We start from the raw sequence: 13,087 nt of genomic DNA on the forward strand, positions 1-13,087 counted from the left end.
TTCTCCCATTTTGCCATTTGTAACATTAGTTTTGGAGCAGAACAGATGAGAATTTGTACAGTACATGTGAGTATGTTTTTGGTCCAAGTCATGAAACAGGCTGAAATGAAGTCATGAAACAGGCTGAAGCCAGTAAGTTGTACCTGTAAAGAACTGAGACTAGCACTGGAAACTCTTAACATGAAGTCAGATGGACAGATGGTAACTTACACATGACCCAGGCTGAGAAAATCAAAAGTAGCTCTCTGTGATGAATGGCACTGTTGGTGTGGTGATGATGGAGGTGAAGGATGTTCTCATCCTGTGGATATATTTACTTGATTTCACACAGGACCAAAAAAAAAAAAAGTCTTGCTTTCTTTTTTCTGACTATATCAAATAAATAAAAGGTATGTATAATAAGTTGAAATGTAAAAATTTAACTGGGCAATTCATTGAATTTGTGTTAAATACAGGCTTTTCTATCTTGTACACAACTGTAGGACAGAGTGGATGCTACAAAATAAATTCAAGTTCTAGCCTGTCAGAAAAATCTTCTATGTTAAAGTTAGAATCAAAGAGACTGTGTTTTCTTTTATCTTCAGAATTCAATGAGAGCCACAGTGGAATTGCATGAAGGTAAGAAAGAAGCGTATCCATCGATCAAAACCTTAGTCACTTTGGGGAAAGAAGATCTATCTATTAAGGTAAATGCCTAAAAACAATACACATTCCAAACCTGCCAGGTTTAGAGTAGAATGACTTTTAATTTGAAAAAGCAAATTAATTATTGTATCACCTGCTTCATATTCATTGGAACAGAATATTTTCAGTTGGGAAGCACCTACAAGGAGCATCTTGTCCACCTGCCTGACCACTTCAGGGCTCACCAGTAGCCAAAGCACATTTGTTAGGGGCAGTGTCCAAGTGCATCTTGGTCACTGAGAGACCTGGGCCATTGACCATCTCTCCAGGAAACCTGTTCTGCTCTTTCACTGCCCTTCCCATACAGAAATGCTTCCTGATGTCCACTCTAAACCTCCCCTGATGTTGCTTGCAACTTTGAACTGTTCCCACATGTCCCATTGGTGGATCCAGGGAGATGAGATCAGCACCACCCCCCAGTTCCCCTCCTCAGGAAGCTGTAGACCATGGCAAGGTCACTCCCAGCCTACTTTTCTCCAAACCAGACAGCCCCAAAGTCCCTAACTGCTCCTTTAGTTAATTTCTAAAGTAATTTAGATAATGCTTCTTGATGTTTTGTGGGTTTTTTTCCAGAATCTAATGTTTGAAACTCTTCAATTTTCATTCCTCAGATAAGTGACAAAGGTGGAGGTGTACCTCTAAGAAAAATAGACAGATTGTTTAACTACATGTACTCAACAGCACCCAGGCCCAGTCTGGAGCCCTCGAGGGCTGTGCCTTTGGTAAGCAATTGCAATATGTGTTTAAATGTCCCTTTGCAATACTCTGATTTTACATTGCCCTTCACTGCAATCTGCTGGATCAGGTTTTCATTGAGGAAATATTTTATCATTAGCAAATCTTTCCAGATAGAACAGGAGAAAATGTATTCTGTTATCATCACTTAGTCTACAGAATAGAAAATTACTTTGCTTTGTCTTGACATTACATTCTTGGAAACAAGCATAAAAAATCTGCACAAGCACAGTGTTTTCACAGGTTAATGGGCAGGATCATTAGTGCTATGTTACTGAGCAGGTGAATTACCTAATGAGCTCCTCTTTGATGTATAAATTACTCTTAATCTAAGTTTCCTATCATAAATGGATTAAAAAGCTGGGCCACACTGCTCAGCACTTGAGAAGCACCTTCTGGCAATGCATAAGCTTATACTGAAGCTTAAAGATAATTTTTGTCGAAGTTATGGACTTAAACACATCAAAAAACATACCAAATCCTGCATATGGTATGAACGTATTTGGTATATTCCTATTAAATTGGAAATATCTTCTGTGATACTGCTTTCTCAGATACATCAGGGCCATATTTCAAATAAAAAAATACTTCCCCATAGTTTCTTTTAGGCAGGGAAATTATTTCAGTGTTGAATGTGTAGATTCTTTTAGCAAGCATGATTTAAAAAAATATTAAAATACTATTTCTAAATTGTTTTATTAAATTGCATATTGGCTCATTGTGATAAAAATTGTATAGCTATTGTTCCACTTGTCTGGTTTCAGTAAGTGGATTAATACAGATACTGTGTTTTGCCTCTTCTGATGTCTGTTGCTGCTGATGCAATCCTTTCTCTCTAAGCTTGTTGAGAAGTTGATTCTCTAAGAAATTTCCTTTCCCTGCTTAGGAACATTCTCATCTAGCATGTTCCTAAGTAGTTGGGTTTTTTTCTCCCCTGCTGATCCTTCTGTGCTTCAAGTGCCTTCAGATGGATAATGGGGCAGGGTATGGAATCACAGGATCATTAAGAATGGAAGTGACCTCCCAGGACCAAGTCCAGCCTTTGACCAGGCACCACCATGTGAATTAAACCACAGCACCAAGTGCCATGTCCAGTTGTTTCCTAATGCTTCCAGGGATGGTGACTGACTCCAGTACCTCCCTGGCCAGCCAGTTTCAATTCTTGACAATCTTTCCAGTGAAGAAATTCTTCCTGATGTCCTGAACATACCTGGCACAGCTTGGGGCTGTTCCCTCTTGTCCATGTGACTATTTTGGGTATAAAATATTTAACAGTAAACTGAGGGTAAAATCACTTCAGAGTGACTCAGAGGTAATAAAGTTCCTCTGAGCTTATGAGCAGAAAGTCTTTATGGTGCTGCCTTGGTCCACAGTGGGTACCCCATTGTGGCATGGCAGTGCATTGCACTGGGTCTGCCCTTTGCACTGTGGGAGGTGTGAAACCCAGTCCTGTGTCTGCACTACGTGGTACTGATCCTTCACAGCTCCTTCCTCTACAGCACATGTCAGTCTCGTGTTTCAAGCTTCTGCTTTTTCATAGAAAATCTTCTTGAATGTGGTGAGAGGCAACAGGCCTTAATTCAAATATAAGCTTTTTTCTTTGTCACAAATGGTAGAAGCTCTCTTGATGCATAATCTGCCTTTGTTCTGTCTCACTTTTGATCAGCAATTTACCCTATCAGTCTACAAGGATTTCCTGAAACTCATTCTCAGGATAAACTTACACCTTGATTACCACTTGTATTCACTATTAAACTGTCTCTTCCTTTGTAGCTCTGATTGTAAAATGTGTTCATCTTAGGACTGACACAATTCTTTTTTCTTTTTTTCAGTGCATCTTTAGCAATGCATTGCTATATTTACTTCCTCATTTTCAAAACTGCTTACTTTGATTCTGTGGCGTTTATCTTTGCTATTCTTCTATATCCCATTTTCAGGCTTTATTTTCCTTTCCCAGTCTATGCCACTGTAGTCAAACCTACAGAGGATCCCCCTCTCTTGTGAGTCTGGCAGCTTTTGCCCTGTGAGTCTGACCAATGCCTGCACAGGACTGAAAGTTGAGAAAAGCTGTTCAGTTCTATTATTATATGTATGTGCAGAAAGAAAAAAGTCATAAACTCTGAGTCTGTGCCAAATCTTGCCACTAACAAGGGCTCACCAGTGAAGTTTGACATGTTATGTGTTATGGCCCAGATCCGGTTAAAAACAATTACGCAGTGCTTTGTATGTCAGTCTGGAAATAAAAATCCTTCAGCAGAAAGGTTCCACATAAATCCTCTTTGATGTCCATGCAGAAGGAGTCTCTTTAGTGACAAAGACCAAGCCACTAAAGAATTATAGTGCTGCAGAAGGCTGATAGTGTGTCATCCTTGATTTAGGTAATATTCTAAGCTAAGCTGAGGTGAAGTGTAAACAGACATATTTTTCTGTTCTAACTTCTTTCCCGTTGTTATATGATCCCCTGTCTAGTTTATGAAACATACATGGAATTGGGCAGTGGAAGAGAGGTATCCTTCTCTTGATTGGGGAAAATTTTTTACTCCCTGTCATTGCAAATGTTGTTTAAATCCTGCTGAGAAACCTTGTTACCATGGCAGCATTCAGATTCTAGTGGGTTTTAGGTTCATCTCCACTGCGCAGAGTAGAGATTAAACACATGGTCGTGTAATGATAGTGGGTTTTCTTAGGGAATTTATTGGTTCTCTCTCTGACAGCATTTGTTTATAGTAGGAGAAATGTGGCTTAAATTAGTTTTAATTAAAATCTGTCCATGCTAGTAACACAGAAATGTAATAACTTGCTTTTTGTTTAATGCATACCATAACATTTAATGATAAATTTACTCTAAGGAGTTTTCCTTTCTCAAGGCAGGTGTGCCATCACAGACTGTTCTGTCCCCTAGGTCAAGCACAGATCTATGTAGTAAACACCTCTTGTTAATTCTCTTCTGCAAAATAGACCCTTTGCAAGGCCAGGATTTAACAAGGTTCTCATCTGGGGTCTCTTGTCTGTAATTCTTGTAAGTTACCTGGTTTGGACAGCACCCTAAAGGCAGTGCAGAGAGCTGACAGTAGATGTGTGAAAGAGGGCTGTATGAAATAATGATGTGGGCTAGCACAGGGCATAAAGGAACAGGAGACAAACAGAATTGGCTTTTAAGGAGGGGTAGTTCTGGAGTGAGAAATGTATAACGTGTTTTCAGTAGTGTTTGATACAGCCCTTTACTTGAGCTGGTCTTTGGGCTATGGACTGTCCACAAGTTGCCTTTTGGCTGCTGTGCTTTATAATTTCTTTATTGTATTTATTGTCCAGTCTCCAGAGGAGGAAATCAGCTTTTAATTTTTTTTTTTTAGTACTTTCTAAGACAGCCAAATAAATTTTTTAGAGGTTAAGAAAGAAATCTCTGAAGTTTCAAGGCCAGATGTTTGAAAGTGATGCGTCTCTAGTGGGAGATGAAATTTCTCTCTGAGAAATTTAAAACATGATGTTGGGAAAAGTTCAGCTAAACAACTGTTTTAACTCTATTAAGGGACACTAATAGCTATGACAAGCAGTGTGAAAAGGGCATTTCAGTGTCTCATTTTGCTCAGGAGAAGTAAGTGAGCAACTGTAAACCAATTTTATATTAAATTTAGAATTCTGTAAAAACACGGGGAAAATGGCCTAAAGATATTGTAGTAGATGACAGCAAGAGAATTTGTGGTGGACACTGTAGTACAAGTTCTTTAATGTTCACTTTTCCCTCAAGGATTTCCTATAAAGTGATACCACATATTAGCTGTACATAATGCTTGCAAATCCTTCTTCTTAGCATTCTCTTTTTGGTATAATTTTAGGCCTTTGTTTATAAAATTCAGGGCATGTTTATCACTTTCTGTCATGTTGCTTTTGTAGAAATATTATTGTGGAATGAATTTATTGGTTTTTTGAAAGCTTCAAGTGTTTATTTTTTCTCATAGTCCACCCATACTACCTTGCCTTGTATATGTTTGGGGATTTTTTTCCAAATGCTTGTGTGTTTGGAATAGTTCCTTTATTGCACTGGATAATCCTGAAAAGTTCAGGTGGGATTTGGGTGCATAACCACCCTCTGTGGTTCTCAGCACACAGCCAGTCATCTGAAAGTCATGTTAAGCAAAATCTTACTCCCTGGCTCCAGTGAGAGAGAATTGGAGGGTTTTCTTACAGCTTTTCTGACAAGGGAGGGTTGGAAGAGGTGCCATGTGATTGATCTTGTTGCAGGCATGGTTATGAATATTAGTTTTGTCAATTTAAAATCTAAACTTTTGACCCATCAAGTCCATTATGCTTTGAAAATTGTGTGGATGGTACTGCATGTCAGTCCTCAGGAGATCATTCAGTGCTGTGGAATCCTGATCTTTTGTTAAACAGAGAGGATAATTTGCCTTCTGTCAGTCTGTGTTTCTCTGCAGGACTCTGCTGATCTCTGTGGCACTGGGGCATCAGCAGTCACTTAATAGTGTGACCCAGATGAAGCAGACAGGAGTTGTCTGTGGCTTTCTTGTGTAGTTTTTAAGTCTGGAGACATTTGAGAGAACGATTGCAGGCTTGGGGGAGAAAAAATCTGCTTTCAAAACTCTGATTTTTTCCAAAGAAAGAATGCAATGGTCCTCACAGTGAGGAAGCTGTGCAGAGCATTGGTTTGCTTTGCTGGTTACTGACAGCATGTCTGGTACCTGCCTGCCTCTGAGAAAGTGCAAATGGACAAAGGACTTCTAGCAAAGGACTCAGCCCTTTTTGTACCAAAAACTAATGCCCAGGAAAAAAGGAGTTTGCTCAAAAGGCTGAATATGGACTTAGAGTATAAGCTGAGACATAAAGGAAAGCTTCAAAAAGAATTTGATACAAATCTAATATTTAGGTATCCTCTCTTGTAAATTAATGCAGAGGTCTGTTGCATTTTTTTAACTTTTCATCATGTTTTTACCTTTGTTCTCTTGCTTTTGCAGGCTGGGTTTGGCTATGGATTGCCCATTTCCCGTCTGTACGCGAGGTACTTTCAAGGTGACCTTAAACTCTACTCAATGGAAGGCGTGGGTTCAGATGCTGTTATTTATTTGAAGGTATGAATTTCACCCTTTTTTAAACTAGTAATGCAGTGCAGGTTGTTTGTAGCAGATTCTCTTCACTCTTCAGCTTGTTTTCAAATTTCTTTTTGCTATCTTTGACACTTTTACCTAAGTCAGTTACATAAAATCCTAAACCCCAAGATTATATATAGTAATCTAGCACTAACACTTGTTAGTTTGCTTTTTTTTCAGTCCCTATGTTGGATTGCTGCATTTTGTTAATCTGTCATAAGTAGTGAATCTTACAAGTGATAAGAGATAATTTTGGTTAATGCTTTTTGATTCTAAGTTTTGGCCACAATAGAAATGACAAGGCTATTGGCCAGCTCCTGACTAGCAAATATGTTCTATTCCATGCAGTTCTTGATGCAATAGACTATTGATCCTATTGTCATTTTTTGAGACAGCCCAGGCTACTCAGGGGCTAAAGGTTGACACTGCTTGAATTCCATCAGGGAGTTTAAAAGAACAGAGTGTATAGCTCATGTAGGTTGTTGTTGGCTTGGCACTGTCACTGTGCCCTGCTGTATATGGCAAGTGAGTTGTGAACTCCTCTGCTTCTGATGGGTTTGATCCTCTGCATGTATGTGTAGAGGAAAACTGTCTGGCCTTTTTCAGAGGAAAAAGGTGGCTCAGGGCACTGAACTGGCTCAGCCCCCACAGGTCAGTGTGCTGGCAGAGCCCAAGTGCTCTGGGGAGGGGAAGTGTTGGAGTAGCTGTCTGCTTTATGTCAGTGACAAATCCACTAAAATGTTTCTGACCAAAAATCTATTTCTTGCCATCTGTGTAGACATCACTCCCTGGAAAGAAGGGAAGTAATTTTCAATGCTGTTATTTTCTTTTAACTTTGACTGAGACTTTGAGTATAACTAGAGCTACTAGTCGCAGCTCAAGTATTTTCAAAGTAGTGCTGTGACATGTAACACTGGGATAACTGTGACACTTACTGGGTGCAGAAGTTGTAACTGTAGAACTCCCAGAGTATCACCTTGCTCTGTATCTCCAGTGATACCTAACCTTCCTTTTGTTTTTCCATAGGCCCTTTCAAGTGAATCATTTGAAAGACTTCCTGTTTTTAATAAGTCAGCATGGCGGCACTACAAGACCACACCTGAAGCAGATGACTGGAGCAATCCCAGCAGTGAACCAAGGGATGCTTCTAAATACAAAGCCAATCGATAATTTGCCACCTTTTGTCTCTGTTGGAGATGACCTCTGCATTCAGTATAAAGTCTCTGCTTTGTTCCAAAATCCTTCAAACCACAGTAGCTAATTACTTCCAAACAAAGACCTGATCAAGGCATTGAAAAATACTAAGAACAAAGTGATGATTGGGACTTGCAGGAGGGCACTGAGCACGTTTGGTATGTGAATCCTGTGTACTTCACCAGAATATGCTTGGTTGCTTCAGTCATGCATTGACAAAAGGGATTGCACTGTGACTGCACTTAGGAACACAATATTGTAACAAAAAGATACTATTTGAAGTGGCCAATTCTTATTCCAATGTAAGGATTGGTAAGGTGTGCAGAACCCCTGAGTGGTGAATAGTATCTTGCACAGCAATATGGTGTAAGAGAAAAATTCTGACCTAGTTAAACGTGTGCTTCATGCAGCATTTGTATTGCACAGTGTCACCACTAAGAGAAAATCCCTTTGAGCTCTTCAGATCTTATCTCTAGTGAGTTTATAAATGCATAGTTCTAAAAAGGGTTGTGCAGCTTTAAACTGATGCTTTCTCCAAATTCCCAAACCCATTTGTCATGTGCATACAAAAGTTGTGTTGTTATAAGATGGTAGGACTTCCACTCCTTGGTATGCAACTTAATGATTTTCTTGACACAGAAATGCATTTCTGTGCATTTTTCCTTGTTTTGAGGAAAGCTCCTAAGTAGTTAGATCATCTCTTCATACAAGAAATTCTGTCAATACAGGGGCAGGGGGTAATTCAAGTTCCTATTTGCTTATCATTTTAGGGGAATTGGGGAGGGGAGAGAAATGCTGAGAGGCCAGACAGCCGTCACACAAATGAATTTGCCTTAAGAGTGTTGGTTGTTTGAAACCTGATTAGTTTAAAACCTGTAAATAGTTTGCAAAGTTATTTATACATTCAATGTCTGACTGCAGTCTGGTAATCTGAATTTGTAGTGTATATAAAGATGTTGTACACCAGCCTTTGGAACATGTTATTGGTCTAAGTACATGAAACTGGAAATACAGTAGAAATGGGAGGGACAAAATGTGGCCAGTACCTGATTTAAGTTAAAAAATATCAAAGATGAAAAAAATCCAAGTATTTTCCCCTTAAATTTATAGTAAGGGTCATTGCTGACTATTAGAAAACTGTTCTTCAGAAAGTCTTTGCCAAATGCTGTTTCTGATACTATGGCCTTTCAGAAAAACCTGTGAAATTTAGAAGCTCTGGTGATACATTAGCTGTGGCAATAAAGAAGATGAGTTGTAAGCAGCTCTGATGCACCCTCAATTTCTCTTAGGTGTTTTGATATTTTTTGGAAAGATAATAGAGATTTTAGCATGGAAAAATGAAACTTGTTTACTAAAATTGTGGGGGAACTGTCCCTTTTGTCCTCCCAGTATTTATTTTTATAAAGAACTGATTTATTAGGGAAATGCTGAGAAATTCCTAGGTATTTTAAAAAAACAAAATGAATCTTAGTTTGACTTTACAATAGTACTTTGCACTTCATAGCACATCTCATTGAAGGATTATAAAGTGCTTTGAGCAATAAACTCCATAGAGCCCCATTTCTGAGCAGTGGAAGTTCTTGCCTTGCCTGTTGCAGTGAGTTCCCAGACCTGTGTGCCAGTGCTGAGCTCCCAGGGCTGGAGGTCCTGTGGCTGTTCCTCACACAGGGATGGGATCAGGCCCTGGAGCACTGGCTCCTTGTGTCCATGGGCTGCTGCCCTTCCCTCGGGTCAGGGGCAGCAGGGCGGCTGCTGAAGGCTCTCCCTGTGCTCAGCTGGGCAGTGCTGCCCTCAGAGCCCCCCAGAGCCCCCTCTGCCAGGGGCAGGAAGTGGAGGGGGCTGATGGGGCCCTCCTGATCCAAAGTGGACTTGCTGGGGCCTGGCCAGAGGATCCTGGCAGGGCACAGTGAGGCTGTGACATGTGTGGCCTCCAGAGCAGCAGCTTCCCAGCACTGCAGGCACTGCTGCAGAGAAGGCAGCTGGTTATTCAAGCAATACAGCTCTGCTGAAACCAGGGCAATGGTTTGACTGAAACACTGGTTGCAAGTCACATCTACTAAAATTCAGTCATTTATCTTCTGCCCCCACCTGTAACTTCATACTGTTTTTAAAATTATTTCAAGTTGTTTGTTTTATAGTAATTGCAGAGGAGATTTTGCTTAAAGATAGAAACCTGTGATGAAACTAGTATTTCCTCGGTTGCATGTGGTCAGTTTTTTATAGAACGTTACCCAAAACATTCCAAGGAATGAGGTAGTCTTCATAAGAAAATTGAGTTTCAGCTTTTGTTAGAAATTGTATTTTGAAGTATAAATCCTGACCTGGTACTTGTTTTTGGCTGTCTCCTTATACATGATGAGGAGAGGGAACAGAAAGCAAAGGAAGGATGCTGACACACTGGACTTGTTTCCATGTAGGCCATGGGAGCCATGGGATGTAAACCATGGAAACTGAACAAAAGCTGAAGTTACTGTGGAGGATGTTGTGCTGTGTTAGTGATGTCATTGATCCACAAAAACATCTGGCTGCTTGCAGGACTGGAGTGCTCCAGTACCTGAAAACGGAACTCCCCTGAAATGGCACCCATTTCCAAGAACCCTGAGCTTGTACAAACACCTCAAAACAGCTGGAGCACAAGGAGTTAATTTTCTTTCCATTCCCCAAGGTCTTTATGGGGGCATTACAATGAATACAAGAGAGAACTTCTCTCCAACCCTGTCCAGGCAGTCTGTGCTTTAGTGGCAATCCCAGGAGTGCCATCAGTTGTTCCCCACTCATTGTCCTTATGCCATGTTTCTACATAGGGATTTTAGTCTGAAAGCTGTTTTAGGAAGCAGCAACAGCAGACCTTCAATTAGGAGAGGGTTTTTCAATAGCTGTGCCTGAAAAATGAGCATGGGTGGGTTTTTAATATGGCTGGTTTAATTACAGATACTGATTTTTTTTCAGTTACTTCCACCTTTGATTGGAATCTCTTATAATAACTATGTTTTAATATCTTGGGGCTGTTAATTCCAAACTTTCTGATGATACACAATTTTTATGATTTTCAGAGTTGTGGCCTGCTGATGTCATTGCAACCTGCTTGTCTTGACTTACAGGACACAGAAATACAAAAAAGTTTTCAGTGAAAATGTTCCTTACCTGTTGTGTTTATGATTAGCAAACTGAACAAGAGATGTTTGCTCCTTGATTCTTCCTGAGAATTTACAAACAACTTCTGTATGTCATAGTGTAACAAATAGTTTACTTTTTGTCCAATGTGCATTTTTCTGGTGTATGTGTCTTGAATGTAATTTTATTAATCCTCTGCCTAGTTTAATATTAATAGAAGTCTCTCCAAATTGTGTACATATGCTCCCTGCTCTTTAGGCTTTGTTTCAAGGCGGCAAGGGATCTTTCAGAGAAAAATTCAGAAGATACCAAAATGCTTCTTTTGCAACTCAGGTGCAGTCTTTGCCTGTGTAATTGACTATGATGACCTAGGAGAGCACAGAGAAATCTTTGTCCTGCTGCAGTCTGTGCTACCTCTTGGGCAGTGTTTAAGCAGGTCCATTGGCACATGCTTAAAGAACATGGATATTAATTATAGTGTTCTTGGAAAACTCAGGCTACTTTCTGGCCATGAAAGGCTCCATTTACTGCTACAACTGGGTAGCATTCTTTTCTTTGTCCTCAGTAGCATTTGCTCTGAAACAGCTGTTCATTTTCTCCAAGAAGTGAGCAAGAGTGATCTTTAGTGCAATCTCCTGTTCACCTCCACCCAGACAATGTATTTAAGGTGATACCTTGACCTCATTGACATGGAAGAGGTTTCCTCCCTCCTCACCTTATTAATGGGTACTTCTAGATCCTTATGTGTGAGGTGCTGCAAAAGTGGTCAAGATTCATGGAAGTAATTCTGTAGAAAACAGCCTCAATGTTCAGTGTTAGTATTTATCTTGAGGATAACGTGCCCCATTGGACAGTGGTCCCTTTCCTTGCTTGTTTCCAGGCTGCTGTGCTTTCTGGTAGCTCTTCCTTGCTTCTTCCTGGCATCCACACCTGCCTATGGATTCACATATGTAAATGTGTTTTTGCTGAAGTTAAGAGAATATGAGGGCACGTGACAGAACAATGTGTTACTGACTTCAGAGGTTGAGTTTGTTCACAAATGAGGAACGTAGCTATAAATTGTGCAGTGACTTCAGGGCTGAGTCTTGCAAATACTTGCACAAGTCAACAGTGTATGAGAGGAATGCCACTCAAATGAATGTTCTCAGGATCAGGACTCAGGCTGTTGATATTAATTTTAAAAAAATCAAGATTTGTGTAATTGAAGTGGCTTTCTAATTAAAAATAAATAAGAAAATTTAAAGTTCATGTGCTTTAATTGAAGCATTATGTTGCCTTAAAAGTCCTCAGAAATCAGCATAGTGAACTTGTTTGCTTCTTAAATCCAGAGGGGTTTTCATGTGGTACTAGAAGGATTGATGAGTGTATGATAATTGACATTGTCCTTCTGGTGTTAATTGTTTTATTGAATTTTTCCTTGGAACTGAAACTGCCAAGAGGTGTTGGACAGAGTCCTTTGAAATCCACACCCTCTGCAGGTGACATCAGGCAGAGCAGGTGCCAGGCAGTGCCCTGGATGCTCTGGGCAGGGATTGTCCTCAGGGAGCTGCAGGCTGTGCTGACCCTGACTGGCTGTGATGAGTTTGTCATGTGGGTGGAAGTTAAATCCCTTTGTCCCCAGGGTCAGGTACAGGACAGCTCTTCCTGGTGAGCTGCTCTGGGTTGCATCCACGAGGGAAAGTGGTCTTGTGGTGCCTTTCCTCTGAGGTGTGGCATTGTTTGAATCTACTAAACCTGTAATGGAGGGGTGAGAAGTATTTTTTCATGAGATTACTTGGTGATATTTTAAATTTATTTTGGAATCTTATGATACTTGTCTTGTTTCTAGTCTATTACCTGTGTATTTGACTTGTGTGTACTCGTTTTCCTTTTTCCTTCCGTGGCTGACAAATAAAATTACATAAAAACTACATGTTGACATTTTTAAGGGCCTGGTTTGGTTTCACACAATTTGGAGCTCAGTTTGTGATTTGGCAGTCCGAGGTCAATTTCTCACGTGCCTACAGAGGAGCACCCTCAGACAGCTCACTTGGGAGCTCAAGAGGAATTTTAGCATATGAGCACCTTTTGGCTTTGGATTTTTTTCTGGTGTATAAACCTCCCAAAAGCTAATTCTCAGATTGTTCTTGACAGCCAAAATAGCTGTTGGAAACAGATCTCTAACACCCAAGGCTTCTACCTTGAAATTTCTTCAGCATTCCATGACATTTTATATGCATTCATAAGTTATTCAAGAAAATGAAAAAACCCAAAGTTTG

The 13,087-nt window shown here is 40.1% G+C and overlaps 1 protein-coding gene across 1 annotated transcript in view; it reads left to right on the plus strand.

Annotated features, from left to right (window-relative positions):
* Positions 1-12,739, plus strand: part of PDK3 (pyruvate dehydrogenase kinase 3) — a 54,687-nt gene extending 41,948 nt beyond the window's left edge. Inside the window, exons 8-11 of the mRNA XM_066545445.1 lie at positions 585-686; positions 1,296-1,406; positions 6,390-6,503; positions 7,548-12,739. Of these exons, the coding sequence (XP_066401542.1) occupies positions 585-686; positions 1,296-1,406; positions 6,390-6,503; positions 7,548-7,691 (471 nt within the window). The 3' untranslated portion in view covers positions 7,692-12,739. The remainder of the gene's footprint in view (positions 1-584; positions 687-1,295; positions 1,407-6,389; positions 6,504-7,547) is intronic.
* Positions 12,740-13,087: the final 348 nt, after the last annotated feature.

The sequence above is a fragment of the Molothrus aeneus genome, chromosome 2 (assembly GCF_037042795.1).
Source record: "Molothrus aeneus isolate 106 chromosome 2, BPBGC_Maene_1.0, whole genome shotgun sequence".
Classification (NCBI taxonomy): domain Eukaryota; kingdom Metazoa; phylum Chordata; class Aves; order Passeriformes; family Icteridae; genus Molothrus; species Molothrus aeneus.